The sequence below is a fragment of the Carassius gibelio genome, chromosome B20, assembly GCF_023724105.1.
Source record: "Carassius gibelio isolate Cgi1373 ecotype wild population from Czech Republic chromosome B20, carGib1.2-hapl.c, whole genome shotgun sequence".
Classification (NCBI taxonomy): domain Eukaryota; kingdom Metazoa; phylum Chordata; class Actinopteri; order Cypriniformes; family Cyprinidae; genus Carassius; species Carassius gibelio.
In genome coordinates, this window is record NC_068415.1 from 28,414,566 (window position 1) to 28,433,298 (window position 18,733).

Genomic DNA, 18,733 nt, shown 5'->3' on the forward strand with positions numbered 1-18,733 from the left:
TTACAATGTCGCATATCAGTTCAATGACGCTGTTGAATTTTAAATATAAATAAATCTGGTTTTGTTTTAAAACAAGCTATATCTTGTGCTGACTGTTAGCGAGGTGCTAGCTGGCAGTCAAGGGCCCCGCGGTGCTAACACACAGGCCGATCAAATAAAAACACTACTGAGAACATTTAAGGATTTAGTTGTGAGCTCGAAGCTTTAAAGGCAAAAAGGCATAATTTTACATCTAATATGAAGCCTGCATTCACCGCCGTCCATCATGTGTGTTAGCCGTTAGCATTCTACTATCCCTTGTACCAAAACATTAACACGTCACAGAAACGCGTTATTCCAGGTCTTTATGAAATCGCATTTTTCTAAATCCAATGCTTTTAAAACGCCATGCTTTTAAAAATTGAGTAAGCAATGTTTAGTTATTGGACACATTTCTAGAGACAATATGATATTCTGTGGCTTTGTTTTACAATTTGTGTAACTTAGTTGTATTTGTTTGTATCTGATTGCATAGCTATAGTGTATATATATATATATATATATATATATATATATATATATATATATATATATATAATTTACTTATTTTTTCTTACCTGTTCCTTAAAACTGCCAAAAAAAAAAAAAAAAAAAAAAAAAATTCTGTAGGTTTTTCCGTGGAATGAGCATTCCATGCAGCATCTTAGGTATGAATGATGTAGCCTGGCAGGAGACACGCGGCGGGATGGTGCACACGAATAGTGTCCCAGAGACTGGAGGGGTCAGAGTCCATGCAGGGGGTTCTCTAGCCACAGTAGGAGGTGCTGGGCAGGGACCTGGAGGAGCTCACCTGCCAGGTATGGACCGGGTGGCAAATCCCAACCCTGGCACCCCTCAGCCTCCACTGAGCGGTCGCTCCCAAGATGATGCCACTGTGGGCTATTTCTCTCAAAGGCAGCCTGGGGAGCAGTTGGGTGACTGCACTGCAAGCAAACACCGCTGGCCCACTGGTGATGGAAACCATGTTGAGCAGGTAAGTAAGACCTCAGTCTAACCCTTGTGCAAAGGAATGTGAACGTGGGCACAAAGACAGAAGACTGTTTAATTAAATCACACTGACATGAAACAACATATTTATGTTGAAATATAGGGAAAAAAAGTGATCACACTTAATTTTTATATATATATATATATATATATATTTTTTTTTTTTTTATACATTTGGTAAGATTTATAATTATGGTTTTGGGGGCTGAACTGATACCTAATGATTTTTATTCTATATGCCTGATAAGATTTTTTTGGTATATGATTTTGTTGCACTGTATTACATTTATTTGGTGTCATCTGTAAATAATGGGAAAAAAATTAGACTTTTTTTTTTTTTGTTCAGAAAATATAAAATGAAATGTTGCTCATTCTAGTGTACTTTTACTCACAGAACCAGCTTTACTGATGACATGAGCATGACAATTACATGGGATTTATTGTGCAGCCCTTGTTTGTTGATCACAAAGCAGATGAAGAAACTAGAATGCTGGTTGTATTCAAAGCACTGCCATTAATGTCTAGAGTGTGTGGAATGGTGCGCTGTGATTGGTTGAGTGTATATATTGCATCCTGCATAAAAGGCAGACTGCAAAAATTGAAAAAATATTACCAAATAACTCTGTGATAGTGTTGTCACAGTACCAAAATTTCAGTATTCGGTACCGATACCAGTGAAAATCCACGGTTCTCTGTACCAATTTCGGTACCAAAGCAAAACACAAAAATATGCTAATTAAAATAAATTAATTAAAATTAAAAAACTTTTTAACACTAAAAATAAAACCAATGCCATTCTTTATACTTATTTACAATTGTTTAAAGTTTTTCTTCAAGTTATATAATTATGAAAACAGTAAAACCCAAAGTTTTACCCAAATTTAATTTCTTTTAATTTATGAAATTTAAACACATTTTATTTTTGGTAAATAAAGGGGATATGCTATTCAAATTAAAACATGGAAGAAATATTTTGTGATTTATTTCTTTAAAAAAAAAAAAGTTTTATACATTTTTTCAACCGTAGTAGCAGTATCACATACATTTATACACATACATAATAGTAATATTTAGTAGCACAATGCCTTTACGTAAAAATGAACTTTTAATTAATGCATATTTGTCATTTTAACTGAACTTAAGACTGGTGGTGATGCTTAAGATATTTTTGGTCATTGAGGGTTTCTGTAAAAAAAAATAGTAATAGATCATATGAATTATTCTTAAAAGATTCTACTACCATATTAAAAAATTCTACTACCATACTAACAATATACAATGCACTATGGATTGATGAGCTGCTGGGTCCATGAATATTAATCACGTTGTATGCGTTCGGTCAAACTGATTTGCTGAAATCAAAACGGGGACGGTAATCGATGTACGCCAGCCAAAGAAATTGCCATTTGCGCATTAGCTCCGCCCACTACTGGAAAAACCGGCATATCTTCTTCTTGTTTGAAAAATATGAATAAATCTAAATTAACTCCATTATTTTGACAGGAGAAGAAAGCAAAGAATATAGTTTACATATAGCATGTCGATTCAGCGTGGTAAGACTCGCTCTCTCTTTTTGCATGTGTGAGAAAGCGATGGTGAGTCGTGCGCCCTTCACACAGAGTTTACAGAGCGTCAAATACGGATGCGCTGTGTGTACATTGACATGAATCGGAAAGTACAGATCGCTTGATGGAGAGAGAACTCTGAAGCTCAGATGCTGAAATTAATGCAAACGTCACGCACTTCAGTCTATGTAGTAAACAAACCTGCACGTCTCTGCTATTCGATCATTCACACAGAGACGCACAGAACATTCAGGATTCATATTTCAAACAACTTTTGCGGCTTAACATTTACAGATATTGGTCCATATGGAGATATGATTTGATTATGCTAACTTTGACAAATTCCGTGACTGTCCATATTTCCATAGTTTCATTTTCATGACTGGATTTTGACATTCCGTCCTCGTTTTCTGCTTTGCGGAAATCATAGAGCTGTATGCGTCAAGAACCGGGTTTGAACGGGACCTCGGTAATACCGGTACTTAAAGAAACCTGGTACCGTCACATTAACATTTTTTTTTTTTAGTACCGACTTGGTACCGAAGTACCGGATCTTTTGACCACACTACTCTTTTTGTGTAAAATTTACTTTTTAATACCGACCAGTATATACACACACTTTTGGTCTGTACTGTGTGTGTATGTGTGTGTGTGTATATATATATATATATATATATATATATATATATATATATATATATATATATATATATATATATATATATACACACACACACACACACACAGACCAAAAGTTTGGAGTTTTCTTTATTTTCATGAATATGAAAATTGTAGATTCACACTGAAGGCATCAAAACTATGAATTAACACGTTGATATATATATATATATATATATATATATATATATATATATATATATATATATATATATATATATACACAACAAAAAAGTGTGAAACAACTGAATATATGTCATATTCTAGTTTCTTCAAAGTATCCACCTTTTGCTTTGATTACTGCTTTGCACACTCTTGGCATTCTCTTGATGAGCTTCAAGAGGTAGTCACCTGAAATGGTCTTTCAACAGTCTTGAAGGAGTTCCCAGAGATGCTTAGCACTTGTTGGCCCTTTTGCCTTGAGTCTGTGGTCCAGCTCACCCATAAACCATCTCGATTGGGTTCAGATCCGGTGACTGTGGAGGCCAGGTCATCTGCCGCAGCACCCCATCACTCTCCTTCTTGGTCAAATAGCCCTTACACAGCCTGGAGGTGTGTTTGGGGTCATTGTCCTGTTGAAAAATAAATGATGGTCCAACTAAATGCAAACCGGATGGAGTAGCATGCCGCTGCAAGATGCTGTGGTAGCCATGCTGGTTCAGTATGCCTTCAATTTTGAATAAATCCCCAACAGTGTAACCAACAAAGCACCCCGACACTATCACACCTCCTCCTCCATTTTTCACGATGGGAACCAGGCATGTAGAGTCCATCCGTTCACCTTTTCTGCATCACACAAAGACACTGTGGTTGGAACCAAAGATCTCAAATTTGGACTCAGACCAAAGCACAGATTTCCACTGGTCTAATATCCGTTCCTTGTGTTCTTTAGCCCAAACAAGTCTCTTCTGCTTGTTGCCTTTCTTTAGCAGTGGTTTCCTAGTAGATATTCTACCATGGAGGCCTTATTCACACAGTCTCCTCTTAACAGTTGTTCAAGAGATGTGTCTGCTGCTAGAACTCCTTGTGCCATTGACCTGGTCTCTAATCTGAGCTGCTGTTAACCTGCGATTTCTGAGGTTGGTGACTCGGATGAACTTATCCTCCGCAGCAGAGGTGACTCTTGGTCTTCCTTTCCTGGGGCAGTCTGCATGTGAGCCAGATTCTTTGTAGCGCTTGATGGTTTTTGTGACTGCACTTGGTGACACTTTCAAAGTTTTCGCAATTTTTCGGACTGACTGACCTTCATTTCTTAAAGTAATGATGGCCACTCATTTTCCTGTACTTAGCTGCTTTTTTTCTTGCCATAATACAAACTATCAGCTGTGTATCCACCTGACTTCTGCACAACACAACTGATGGTCCCAACCCCATTTATAAGGCAAAAAATCAGACTACTTATACCTGACAGGGCACACCTGTGAAGTGAAAACCATTTCAGGTAACTACTAGGGCTGTCAACGAATATTCTAAGGTGAAAATTAATATTTGAATAACAAAAAAAATGTGGAAAAAAAACGCCTGCGGTTGTAGAGGCGTGGTTGTCTGTTTTGCGAGTGGGCGCACTAGCGCGCCTGAGGGTTCAGGGACAGGTCACGGGAGTCACACTGTCTGGCACAGCATCACTGCTGAAAGTTGACGCGTCTTCATGGAAGATGCCAGCAAGTGCAGAGCCAAACTCGACCGCAGCAGAGAAAGTGAGGTAAAATTGTTGACTCGCGAGATAAAGTTGTATGCAAGCTATTTAAGATACAGTTAGCATACTAGCAACAAGTGCAAAAAATTTGCACACAAATGAGCATGGCATAATGTGTGGAACTCCAGCTAAAGTCACGTCTTGACACTTAACGTTACGTTGCATCGCCCGCCATAAGCTCTTTGTCTGCAACACGACAAGAGGCCATAACGGATAAAATTATTTCATTTATTTGTAAGGACATGAGACCGATCAGTATCGCGGATGGGGCACACATCAGGGAGTTCTGTCAAGCAATGGATCCGAGATTTGATTATTTATCGTTTCATGTCAAGGAAAAGTTCCATGTTTACCACAGCACAGCTCGCTCTGAACATTCAATGTCAGTTCTATATGCTGTAAAACTTCAATTAATATTAATAATATTTGTTTCAATCACTGAATGAAGCCTGCTATATTTGGGACAACAGTCGCGACCTTAAATTGCTTGCACAAAAATTTGTTTGTTCATTTAAATCGTTATGTGCAGAGAACGTGAGGGTGAGAGAGCGTGAGGTCTGCAGTCTTGGACATTAGTTGATTTCCTTGTTTTTGTGTAGGTAATACATTGTCATATGTTTAAACTTAAATAGACTACCTATACAAGTAGTTATGTCTCTTTGTATTATTTTGTCCTGTTACTGACGTAATGCGCGTCATTGACAACATGCGCAAACAGATGTTAGAATAGTTCGAATATTCGTGTGTTTTTTAGATGGAATATTCGAACGTCATTTTTGAGCAATTTTGACAGCCCTAGTGACTACCTCTTGAAGCTCATCAAGAGAATGCCAAGGGTGTGCAAAGCAGTAATCAAAGCAAAAGGTGGATACTTTGAAGAACCTAGAATATGACATATATTCAGTTGTTTCACACTTTTTTGTTATGTATATATTTCCACATGTGTTAATTCATAGTTTTATTGTACATATGTGTATGTGTGTATGTATGTATGTATGTGTATATGTGTGTGTGCAAAGTTGGAAGAAGTTTCAAATGTCTCTTTGTGTAGGTGCGCACTGTGGATGAGATGAATTATGACTTTCAAGCCTTGGCTCTGGAGTCTCGTGGAATGGGTGAGGTATGTTATTAGAGTCCTTAAAAAGCCTTTTGTCCAGTATCACCAGTGTTGAATTTCCTATAATACTTTAATGTTTGTAAAAAAAAAAATTAAGTTGTCTGTATAAATATATTCTTAAAAAAAAGTGATTGCCATGTTGACCTTTTTTTTACAGCTACTTCCTGCAAACAAATTTTGGGAATCTGATGAATTTGTAAAAGATGGACGCAAAGGGATGTTGCTGGGTGAAGAGTGGAGAGAGAATGCCTGGGGTGCTTCCCGTAAGTTCTTCTAAAATGTCACCATGTTTTGATAATGTAATGTAACTGAAGAAACATTCATGCTGAGATAAAAAAAATGACAAGTTTGACAAATTATGGTCCAGAGAAGGCTCACTTTAGTTTATGCAAATTATGTTTTTGTTTTTGCCTGTAATTTAGTTTCCCTATATTGTTAGCACGTACCAAACAATACACGGTTCGGTTCATTTTCGGTACAGTAAGGGAAAGAAATGCAAACATGAAACTGCAGGTTGTTTATTACTATAAACTTTTTTTTTTTTTTTTTTTAAATTTGTTTACACTTTTTAAAAAAAAATACTTTTTAATAAAGTATATTAAAAATAAAAAAAGAATAAGAAATAAAATACTGCTGCAAAGTTCTCCACTAAATAAAATACTGTCAGTCTCAAACCAATATCATATAATAAAATATAATGAAAAATATAAATAAATAACTATGATTACAGTGCAGCATTACCAATCCCAGCTTGTAGGCCTGCTCATATTTTAAAAATATATATAACTTTTCCAAAGTGTAAAGTGCAGCATCAACAGTTTTCAGTTTTTAGACCTGCTCAGATTTCGTTATTGCGTTGGACCGATCGGAATTAAGAGCAAAGGTCTGTTTAAATGCCGACGGGAGCTGCGTTTGAATTACAATAATTTTTTTCATAGTTGTAGTGATGTTCACACTCTTGTGATGCCTTTTGAAAACCTTAGGACATTGACACACTGGCATATTGCACCTGTCCAACATATTTTGTCTATTTTGCCGTCAATACTGTTGATGGTGTCCTTTATCAGTAGGCTTTATATATATGCTTAACATGAAGTATAGATATTGTCGTGAAGACAAGAGCCTGGTCTGTCGGCGGCCTCCCTCTATGTCACCTACCCCAGCAGCGTGCAAGCGTGAGCAGCGCATATTTTTTCCGGCGACCATGTTAATCAAGGAGTGCATTCACACCGGGACAAGGAGCAGCACGTGAGCGTCAAGCAGGAGCGTTGTGTGAACAGGAGTGCAGCGGGGGTTTCGGCGTCTGGTCTATTTTTGCTGTGCTGCACACGCTCAAAGTGAAAGCACACTTTTGATGGACAAAATAAATATGATTTAACACAAAACGTGCTCAAAATGCACAGAATAAGCATGTCAAGAGTTTCAACAACAATGACAATGTCTAGTGTTTTAACAATTATGCCAGAAAAGAAAATTAAGTATAACAAATATGTATTTACCCATTTAAACGTTTTAATTAATAGTTTTTGGTGAAAGTATGGTGTATTGTTATAAAAACAAATGTTGAAAGAATTATACCCATTGTTTGAAATGGTTATACTGTCTGCCGAACACACTTTGCAGCCGCTGCTGTGAAGCTGTACTTATACGCTTCCAGTGTGAATACTCGCGAGAGTCTGCTGCTGCAGTGACTGTGTAGTTGCACCGACGCGCTGCTTGCGCACTGCTCACACTTGCGGTGTGAAAGAGGGGTTCGAATCAGCTGCAGGGCGGGATTTGCGCTGAACGCGGAGACTATGTTCCGCCCAACAAAATATTGCATTCGGTCATTCGGTGCACACGTGCACCGTACCGAAAGCCCTGTACCGAAACAGTCCGGTATGAATACACGTGCTGTTACACCCCTAGTAAATAAGGATATGCCATTTTCCACGATTGGAGCATGTTTCATGGAATGATAAGTGTAAAAAACCATGAGAATATTGTAATGTGCACATATGGAGTATTATGTGTTATAATTTGATGACGAATATCTTTAGATCTAAATGAAGCTGGGGGGACACTTCAGGCTTAAACAGGAAAGTGACATAAATCAGTGAAAATTGAAAAAAATTAGGCACAAACAAAATTCTGCTACAAAGCAGCTGTGGTAAAAGTAGGGTTGTAAGACTGGTACTTTGTTACCAAATTGATACCCAACTTTTAAAAACGATGCCAACCTTTATGCCATTACCGAGTGCAGGTTCAATTCTGTATCGGCTGATTCAGACATTCCCGTATTTGTGTGAGGACTCTGAGTGTCAAGTAGGGATACACCGGTATCGAATTTTCCTGTTGTGATTAATTGCTCATGCTTTTATCACGGTATACGGTATTATCATGTTATTGCAATTTTGTTTCATAAAAGTGGTCAAAATACAATATAACAGGTTAAGTAACTTTTTTTATAACAACAATAACTGAACAATGCTCGTTTTCACTCAATATCCTGTTAATCTTGAGTACCTATAGAGTAGTACTGCATCCTTCATAACTCCAAAAAGTCTTTAGTTTTATTATATTCATAAGAGAAAGATAGTCTGTACCGATTTTTCCCGGAAAAACACGACCGACTGGAGGCGTGACGTGTGGGCGGAGCTAAAGAATCACGAGCGCCAGTAGGCTTTTGCGTTGAGAGCGTTTGGAAGCTGTGACATTACCTTGAGGAATAAAACATCATCCAAAACAAACCATGGCTAACAGTCAGATTCAGCCGTTTATTTATGATCCAGAATCAGATCCCGAAGCTGAAACTGAATGAGAGCATCAGCAGCAACGACTTGCTCCGAGCGGGGCTCGAACCCGGGTCTCCGGCATGGGAGGCGGACGCACTAACAAGGAGGCAGAGATATTTTAAGCAGTTTTACTCACCGCATGCGGTTCCAACACACTATCGTGACCCTTTTTCGTTGGGACTGCATTATCCTTAAGAAATAAACGATGTGCAAATCTGACGTCAAACTGGGCCTTGTTTGTAAAATAAGCATCTTCGAAATGCAGGGAACAAACACTTGCACAACTCCGTTGATGCTCTGTAAAAATAAACTCCACCCACTTGTCCCTTAATGCTGTTTTTTCTTTGGTAATCTGTGCAGGGTTGTCTTGCCCTGGCAACCAGAAACACACTCCTTTTGTGACATTTCGCGACGCTCTCCCTCTGATCAGTGATTGTCTGTGCTCAGCCTCTCAGTGCTCTGCTATACGGGAGCGCGCGCACCCATATAAGGAAATTCCACTCCATCTAACGTCACACAGAGCCATACTCGAAAAAAACTTTCCGAAACTTGTGACAAACCGGAAGGAGTATTTTTGGAACAGAAATACTCCTTCAAACGTACAACTTATTTTTGTAACTTTGTCCATGTTTAGTATGGGAATCCAACTCTTTAACAGTATAAAAAACTCAGTATGCATGAAATAGCATTTTACCCCCCCTTTAAGATTAATGAATGTTAACTAATGTTAACTAACAAAGCCCTAATGTGAAGTGTGTACGAACAATAATCAATGTTGTAGTCCAGATTAAAATGAAAAAAAAAAGTTTTAAAATAAATAGCCTATTAAGTCAAAATATTTAAGTATTTGGCGCTGTGATGAACACCATAGTGAATCCACAAATTTGAATGGCTATTTAAATACGTTTTAGAAAGTAGTGCGGCTGCTTTATTTATGGGTTTTTCAGAGTAAAGGCTGCTTTTTCTGCAGTTTAACGCCATCTGCTGCCAGACAGTGAATTTGCTTTCACACAGCGTGTCTCTGTTTACATCAGAGCGCACGCTCTTGCATGCAGCATACAGCGGTGTTGTGTATTTTGACCAGTTGATAGGAATTGTATTCTAAAAATGCATTCCAATTTCGGAATAATTTGTAATATATAATTATTCCCGGTATTTAGAAGTGCCAATGATAACAATATCGTTAATGTTAATTACTGTGATATCGCATTACCGAATACCGACACATCTAGTGTCAAGAGGTTTTTTATTTAAAGGTGCCATAGAAAGCATTGATACAATATTCTAAATTGTTCTCTGATATCCCCATAGTGTATGAAGTTTTATCTCAAAATACCCCACACATAATGTTTTATAGCTTGTAGAAATTTCCACTTTTAGGGTATGAGCCAAAATGCTGTGTTATTTCTTTGTCCTTTTTAAATGAAAATGAGCTGCTGCCCCTCCCTCCCTTCCGATCAGTCAATGTTGCCAAGTCAGCAGTTTTCCCGCATGTTTAAGCAACCCCAATAATAGTGATGCACGATCATGATTTTTCATGTCCGATTCCGATACTGATTTTTTTTTACAAGCAAACTGGCCGATTCCGATACCGATTTCTGATTTTTATTTTTAATCTTAGCAAAATGTTTAATTTTAATCTTAGCAAATAACAAGAATGAAGGAAAGCGTGCATAAACAAGATGTTTATTTGGTATTTAATAGGCCAAACTTGCTTTTGGTTATTGAAAACAATAATCGTAACCATCTGAAATTAACAGCAGTAACTGCACAGTAAGTAGCCTACATTCAATTCAAACATAGATGGTACAGACATCAGCATTTAGCTTTTGTTTTTGAATTGGGTTGAAACTACATAGAACTGGCCTTAAATGAAAAGATTAACTGTAACCATGTGAAATGAAAGGCAATAACTGCATAGTTCTACACAGTGTTGGGCAGTAGCGTCGCTACAAGCAGCGAAGCTACTAGTTTAACTACATTTCTCAGTAGCTTGATCGTAGCTTTGCTGCTTTCTGAATCAAATAGCTGTAGCAACAATGAGTTTTACAGAATAATTAACTCAAATGATATATAGGGAATTTGAATAATTAATCAGGAATATGATTAATTTATATCTCAGATGACAGTTACATTAAATTTGATTGATTATGAAAAATAGCTCAATTGCCTATACCAATAAATAATCACAGGGCACTGTAACTTCAATATTCCATTCTTCATACCAATTATTGTGATATCTCTTACTGTAAATTACTGCAAATCAAACCACTGACAAACCATGCAAACCATGACGATTGGCTTGGGGTGGAGTCCAAGCCAATCGTCAGTATATGGGTTTTTAATAATTAAACTAGTAATACATCAAACTACAAATCACACAGAGTAAATATGCGTACGACAATACAAACAGTAAGCTTTATGCAAGACATAACGGAATCCAAATAAGAGAGAGAGAGAGAGAGAGAGAGAGAGAGAGAGAAAATAGAATGAGATCACATAAGGAGCTCAGGTATGGAAATCATAGTCAGTAACTTTTGGAAGCCAACAACGATCAGATCATAACAACACTTTAAAGCAGCATTTAAATCTCCATAGAGAAAGTGCAAAGTGAAAGTCACATTGGACACTTGCAAAGTGTCCAATGTGAGCGTGGCGTGAGATCGGCGTCGAGCTTGTGAGCTTTGCGCGCTGTTCCTTTTGAAAACAGCGGGCGTGTGCCGGAGGCCATGTGATGCGCGTGCACGCTGCGCTGGATCTTGGCGTGAGCGTGGAGCACGTGGTCCTTTGTTCTGTTTTCGCGCGGTATTTGAAAGGTTCAACAAACAATGTTCCAGAATTCGTCTTCCTTGTGTGGAGAGGCGAATAGTCGAATAAACTTAAAGAAAAGAAAAGAAACAACAAAAACGAAAGCTTCCAAAGGAGCCATTAAAATGGCTTTTTCTCTCAGCCCCTGTGCAGGAGAGCAGCGTGTCCGAGAACGGAGAAAGAGAAGAAGAGAGAGGGCGGACCTTGTTCGGTCGTTCTTATGGCTTGAAATGGTTCACGCCCCTTTTTCGCGTAAACAGCCAATGAAAGTCCGCGATCTGAAGCGGAGGGAAAAGTTCCTTTGTCTCTGTGGAGACAACCCCCTGGAGATCTAGGTCTTGTCCAAATTCCAGGGATTATTCTAGCAAGTTTGTAATTCAGATTACATACATTTTTCATTACTTTGCTCTAGATAAATGGGTCTGTCAGAGCATGACGATCACAAAGATACTAAACATAATATATATAAATGATCAAAACATGAAGTTACATTCAAATGCAGAATTACACATATTTAAAGATTTGATTAACACATGATAACACTGCAGATAGTCCCAATTTATATGGGAAATTTCTAATGCACCGCAAAATCAATAACATACACATTAATACTACATTTAATACTACATTAATACATATTAATACTACATTTGAGTACATTTTACCATTCTTTTGTAAGGATTAGGTTTCCTGTCCTGTGTGGTCGTAAAGTTTTACGACCTGCAGGGGTGGGGGTTGCAGAAACATGGCTCTCTTTGAGAAAGAGCCAGGCTGAGGAGAACATTTCCACCTATGAATCGATGATCTGCATATCTGTTACATAGCTTTTCAGTAGCGAAGCTCTTTTTTTTAACCAAGTAGTGCGGTAGCTTCCACACAAGCTACATTTTCTCAAGCATTTCTGAAGCTCAAACTCAAATCGGGAAATACAACTGCTAAGATTTCTGATTTCTGACCGAGAGAACAGAGAGAAAATGCTTTTCAGATGCTGCTTGTAAAAATTATCAGGGTCCAGCCTGGCCATATCCTACGTGTAATAATCTCGTACACACACACAAACACACACACAAAGTTTTTTTTTTTTTTTGGTACTGTTTTTGAGGTCTTGCATTTGGTTCTGCAAAGGCCTATAGTATATTAAGCATGCCCATGCAACAGGTGCATACACTTACTTGTGCGTGTGTTAATTACATGTATTTTGATTGTTTTTGTTGCCAAATTGATAAGGAACACAAAAAACAATTAAACTAAACAATTACACATCTGTTTGACTAACAGTTTTGAGCACTGAGATAGCATTGACTTGTAATAAAATGTTTTTGACATTTTAGCATTGACTTGTTTTTAAATTTGGTTTTGAAAAAGCTCTTTACCAGTGAGACTAAATAAAAGTATGCTATATACATAAATTATTTCAAAATGTTAAAATCAAATAATGTTGGTGCAAATAAAACAAAGATGCAAAGTGTATCATTATACCCTATATCAAATAATTTATAATAAAAAAAAAAATTAGGGTAATGATTCACATCTATATTTTTTTACTTGAGCCAATGAAAAATAAATAACTTATTGTCTCAAGTAAAAAAAAATAGATGTGAATCATTACCCTACATTTTTTTTATTGGATGAATGAAATGCTGTTTTTCAGTGTGCTACAGCAGTTGATTTTTAAAATTAAATTAAGTCTATGTAATTTTAAGGTAAAATAAAAATAATCATCCTAATGCAGAAATTACGTTTACTTCTGGCTTTTCAAACGTGTATGCAAGTTCTAATGTACAAAAACAAAAAGTTTCAGCTTTGTTACAGTTTAGTCCGTTTCGTTTCTCATCCAACATGTGAGAAGTTGAGCTGAACATCTCTTCACTGTCTCACTCTATGTTGGCGCAGCTTTAGTGCGCGCAGGAAAGGGACTCTTATTTGTGCGGCAGTACAACAACGGCTGTTCGCGTCCTGCTATCTGTGCCTCAGACATGTAGCTCTGCACTTCCAGTGCTGAACGGCTGCCTGTATCCTGCCCACAGATTTCAAAATACTTCCACACAAATTAAATAGCAAACGATTACAATGTAGTCTGTGCAAGCGGGCGCACTTCCGGAAAAATTGGCCGAAAAAAGACCAAAAACTGATTCATTTGCGTTAGTTTTGAGTAACAATTGGGCGGGTTTTGTTGTGAAAACCTGGCAACCCTGCTGGAGCTTCAAGAGCCCATGCTCACAGCATACCGATGTTACAGTTTGAAAGGGTCATATGCGTTTTCAATAAGTTAACATACTCTGTTACACCAAATACACAAAATAATGATCTTTAAAAAAGCATCATTTGACTCCTTAAACCGGTGGTGATCAAGTGTTATTAACTTCACATTGCTTCCAAATGAAATTTTTAACTACCACATTCCTATTTACGAGCATTCTGGTAGCACATGAAGGAGGCATTAGTAAAACCAGGCAGACACAATGGTAGCTTTAGCAACATTAGCGTTACAAAGAGCCAAAGAAGCTCTTTTGGAAAAGGAAAAAAAAGATGTTTGATGCTTACTTTGTCTGTTGTCTGCTTGTTTGCACATGAAGCATTGGTATCCTCCTTTTAAGAAGCAATTTTTGCACAACTGCAGCCATAAACGGACATTCATTTGTAAGGCAGTCCAGTGTAAAATGTTTGCACAAGTGTATAGGATGTTTCAGTTTTTTTCCTGGGACTTTTCCCTCGAAAATGAAATTTAACCATCGTGTCCTCAGTTGTCTGTGGAGACTCCTATGTTTGTTGGTGCTTCCCAGCACGTGACACTTTTAATGGCTCTTTGGCGCTGACATTTGGCGCTTTTCCACTGCATGGTACGGCTCGGTTCAACTCTGTACAGTTCGACTCGGTGCAGAACGGTTCGGCTCGCTTCGCTTTTCCACTGCTTGGTATGACTCGACTTGGTACGGCACGGTTTGGTTCGCTTTAGCTCGGTTGCTTTCCACTGCAGTTAGTACCGCTTCAAAGTGGGTGGGACTGATCATTAATATTTGCCGCCTCTACTTTCATGACATCATCCTAAACGCACAACACAGGAACAATGGAGCCTATCAAGGGGATGGTGTTCTTGATTCTCGGCATGTGGATGTTTTTAACTTCAAGATGGATAGAAGTGTTTAAAATGAGGCTGATGGCAGCAATTACTTAAAAAAAAAACTCAAAAAAGTCTGGGAACTCTTACAACAAAGCGAAGATGACGACATCACTCGGTTTGCCCGACGGCGCACGAGGGTAAGCTAATCTTGGTTAGGGTCTCAATCTCTATATTGTCATAAAGAATTTAGCTGACAATTTTATGTATTAAAATGTGTACTCTGTGTATTTCAGATGCATCATATTTTGCAAAGTGATATATAATATTTTTAACAGAGCTTCAGATTGGTGGGGTGTGATTGTTCCTGGGTTTACAAACACACAGTGGTTGGAGAACTTTAGAATGTCGGAAGAAACATTTATTTACTTGTGCAACAAACTTCGTCCTGCGATGGAGAGACCGGACACAAACTTCCGCGTGTGTGTACCTCTAAAAAAGAGAGTAGCCATTGCACTGTGGAAGCTTGCTACCGGCTCGGAGTACAGAAGTGTTGGACATCATCTTGGAGCAAGCATTTCAACTGTGTGTCGGTGTGTTCAGGAATTCTGTGCTGCAGGAGAGACGTTGTTGATACTAGAACAAATTCGTTTTCCAGACCAGGAGAGGTTTAAAGAAATGGCTGCCTACGTTGAGAACAGATGGGGACTTCCACAGTGTATTGGTGCTATTGATGGATCACACATAACAATAATAGCCCCACAAGACTATTTCAACCGTAAAGGCTGGCACTGGATCATCCTTCAAGGTGTTGTGGATGGGAAGGTACTTTTCTGGAATGTGTTCACAGGACTGCCTGGAAGCCTGCATGATGCTCGGGTTTTGAGACTGTCCACACTGTGGGAGGTGACAAGCTGTGGAAACCACATACCAGCTAGCACCAAAAACATTGCTGGGGTGAATGTTGGCTACTACATCCTTGGAGACTCTGCCTATCCCTTGCAGAACTGGCTATTAAAACCATTCATTGACACTGGACGGCTAACAGCGGGTCTACAACATTAAAATCTCCAGAGCACGTGTAGTGGTTGAAAATGCTTTTGGTAGATTAAAAGAAGGATGGCGTTGCCTTATGAAAAGAAATGACTGTGCGGTCGACCTTCTGAAATCTATGGTGCTGACATGCTGTGCTCTACATAACCTTTGTGAGAGTCATGGAGAGGCCTATGAGAGTGCATGGGATCCACCTTCAGCAGCAGAGCCTGTGCTGGGACTGGCACAGCCTGTAGAGGAGGGGGGAAGGGATGTCCTTGAGGCTCTGATGCGTTACTTGAATAGTTGACTCTGTCTGTTCTGTAAAGTGTGTTGTAAATAAACTTTTGTGCATTATTTGAAAAAGTTTCCTTTGCATATTTATTTACCCATTTATTATAAAAATAATACAGCAAAAAATCCAGAGTGAAATTAACTCTGCTGGGAGTACATGTGAGACCACACTCAGGAGTGTGAAAGTGTTAAAATGGGAGTGTTAAATTAACACTGAAGCGGAGTTAAAGGTAATTGGATAATTAAGTGGTTAACCCTCTGGAGTCTAAGGGTATTTTTGGGGCCTGGAGAAGTTTTGTCATGCCCTCATATTTGTGCTTTTTTCAGTTTCTTATAAATATCTAAATGGGTAAAGTCTAATATCACTGTAATCAGCACAAACTGGTATGATAATATGTGAAATGCATGCATGTACATGATTGTATTTTTGAGAAAAAAAATGTTATGCACGGTTAGTGAAAAACTAAAAATGTTAAGTCACTTGAATAAGGCAATAAAACACATACATAAAATTGGTTGCCGGAAAAGTTGAGAACTGGAGCTTGTAGCCTAGAATTTTTCTTTCTAAATTATGTGAAAATCATCTTGTTTACTCATTCACAGAAAACAATATATTGATTTAAATTTTCTAAGACACTTTTTGTTGGTAAAAATCATATGCGGTGTCAACTATCATTAATATCATTGTGATTTACACCTGAGAAGACAAAGGCCTGCATAATGAGCTGCATAATGAGCCTCCCATTCAACCACTCTGCCACTCTGAGGGAGGACTTACAAGAAAGAATGTGAGAACAAAATAAAAGTATATAATTTTATGTTTGTAGTTTATTAAGAATATATTTAATTATCCCACAACATAATTTAATATCCACTTGGGGGAGCAGTTAAACAGTTTATTAGGGACAATCAAAGCTGACTTTCAAACTAATTTTTTGGCATCCTTACTCCAGTCACACAATCCTTCAGAAATCCTTTTAACAATCTTATTTTCTGCCAAATAAACCCCATTTATTATTATCATCATCATTATTATTATTATTAATCTTGAAAAGAGCTGAGAATATTTTTCAGGTTTTTTTAGGGGGAATAAATCGAAAGAACTGCATTGTTTTTACATTTGTTAGAGTTATCTCTATTTGTCACATTTATATTATTTACATCAAGCTTTTGAATGGTATAGTATTGTATATTGTTATTGAAACTTCATAATGTTTCACTTGATTATACATTTAGTCAGGAATTATAGTTTGGAAAAAGTATTTGGAAAAAGTCTGACTAGTAAATGTTTACACTTTATGTGAAAACTAGTACAAATAAATAAAAAGAGACTTACTCATGTTTATGATCCCTGTTGAATAAAGTGCTTCATTCTTTTTTCTGAGGAAATCCATTTCTCAAATCCTCAACCACATCACATCTTTTTGGGGTGAATTATGTCTTATTCCTCTCATCGCGAAGCAAACAGTAAAATAAAATAAAAACTTGAAGAACAGTCTCGCTGCTTTTTCTTCTGTGTGGGCGTATGCAAGCCGCGCGCTTCAGTTTGAATCTGAATAGCGCGTTCAGCGCGGGGGCGTGGTCACATTAGATATAATGAGCGGAGATATGAAAAATAGACATCGCGTTGTTTTCATATGGATTACTTTATCTCAGAATATTTGTTTTCAGCAGCACTTGTTTAGTTTAAAAGTAGACATTTCAGGCGTTCTATAGATATCTCTCTCATGTCTCTTCGTTGAGTATTCACGGAGTTACAGTTCATTTTAATTACATGTTTGTACATGACGATCAGCGGAGACAAAGACTGCAGACAGCGCACTTTGTTTGTTATCTTTAATTTATAAGTGCACAAAGGTTCTTTGTTATTATGTCTGTATCCAAAAAAAACTAGACCCTTTACAGATTCGATTGATGTATTGCTCTTATCTGTACAATTAAAACTGAGAGTGTAATTTAAGTTCTTTTCGGGGTTATCAGGAGAAAATGACTCAAAACGCATATATGCGTTAATCGACTCGAAAGGGTTAATTGAGTGATGATTGACCATTATTGACGAGACCTGATGTTAACATGCAGAATCAAAAAAGATGAAAATCACCATTTTTATGTCACCATTATAGTGGTCAGTGTTTGCTTTAGTTGGGCTCTTGAGCTTTACATTTTTAAATTCAGATTTGGTTTGGCTGTTACAACTGAATTGTAACAAACAGACAAGAAAAAAATCTAAACATGGCCATTTGACCTGAATAGACAAACTCAATTACAGCCTAAACAAATTTGATTGATATCATTGATTATAACCACCCTGTGATTGTACAGTACCCGCTAATTAAAAGGATTTCTTTTATGTATATATCAAGATGTTCATATATACATATATATATATATATATATATATATATATATATATATATATATATATATATATATATATATATATATATAAAAGCTTGTTTTAGGCACACGCATACATCAAAAATTAGTGTAGGAATCTCAACAATGGTGACAAACAGCATATTCAGAAAACAGAACAACTCTAAACATTAGAAAACAAACTACTAAAAGTAACATGAAAAACAATAATAGAATTGTAAGAATAAAGGAAATTACTGAAACAATTCAGCTAATAATTTATTCATGCCGCAATGCATCATGGGAGCCATACATTAATTTTTATAGGTG

General features: G+C 37.4%; 1 protein-coding gene and 1 long non-coding RNA gene across 12 annotated transcripts in view; both read left to right on the top strand.

Annotated features, from left to right (window-relative positions):
* LOC127983648 (pumilio homolog 2-like) overlaps positions 1–18,733 on the top strand; it is a 130,208-nt gene that overhangs the window by 537 nt on the left and 110,938 nt on the right. For 10 of the 11 annotated variants that reach the window (XM_052585850.1, XM_052585853.1, XM_052585849.1 and 7 more), the window contains exons 2-4: positions 649–1,012; positions 6,017–6,085; positions 6,240–6,345. In XM_052585850.1, the coding sequence (XP_052441810.1) occupies positions 662–1,012; positions 6,017–6,085; positions 6,240–6,345 (526 nt within the window). In that variant the 5' untranslated portion in view covers positions 649–661. The remainder of the gene's footprint in view (positions 1–648; positions 1,013–6,016; positions 6,086–6,239; positions 6,346–18,733) is intronic. The other variant, XM_052585851.1, reaches the window with a different exon arrangement.
* Positions 11,821–16,120, top strand: LOC127983663 (uncharacterized). The gene is made up of 2 exons (XR_008160477.1): positions 11,821–14,922; positions 15,019–16,120. It is a non-coding gene; the product is annotated as an uncharacterized LOC127983663 (long non-coding RNA).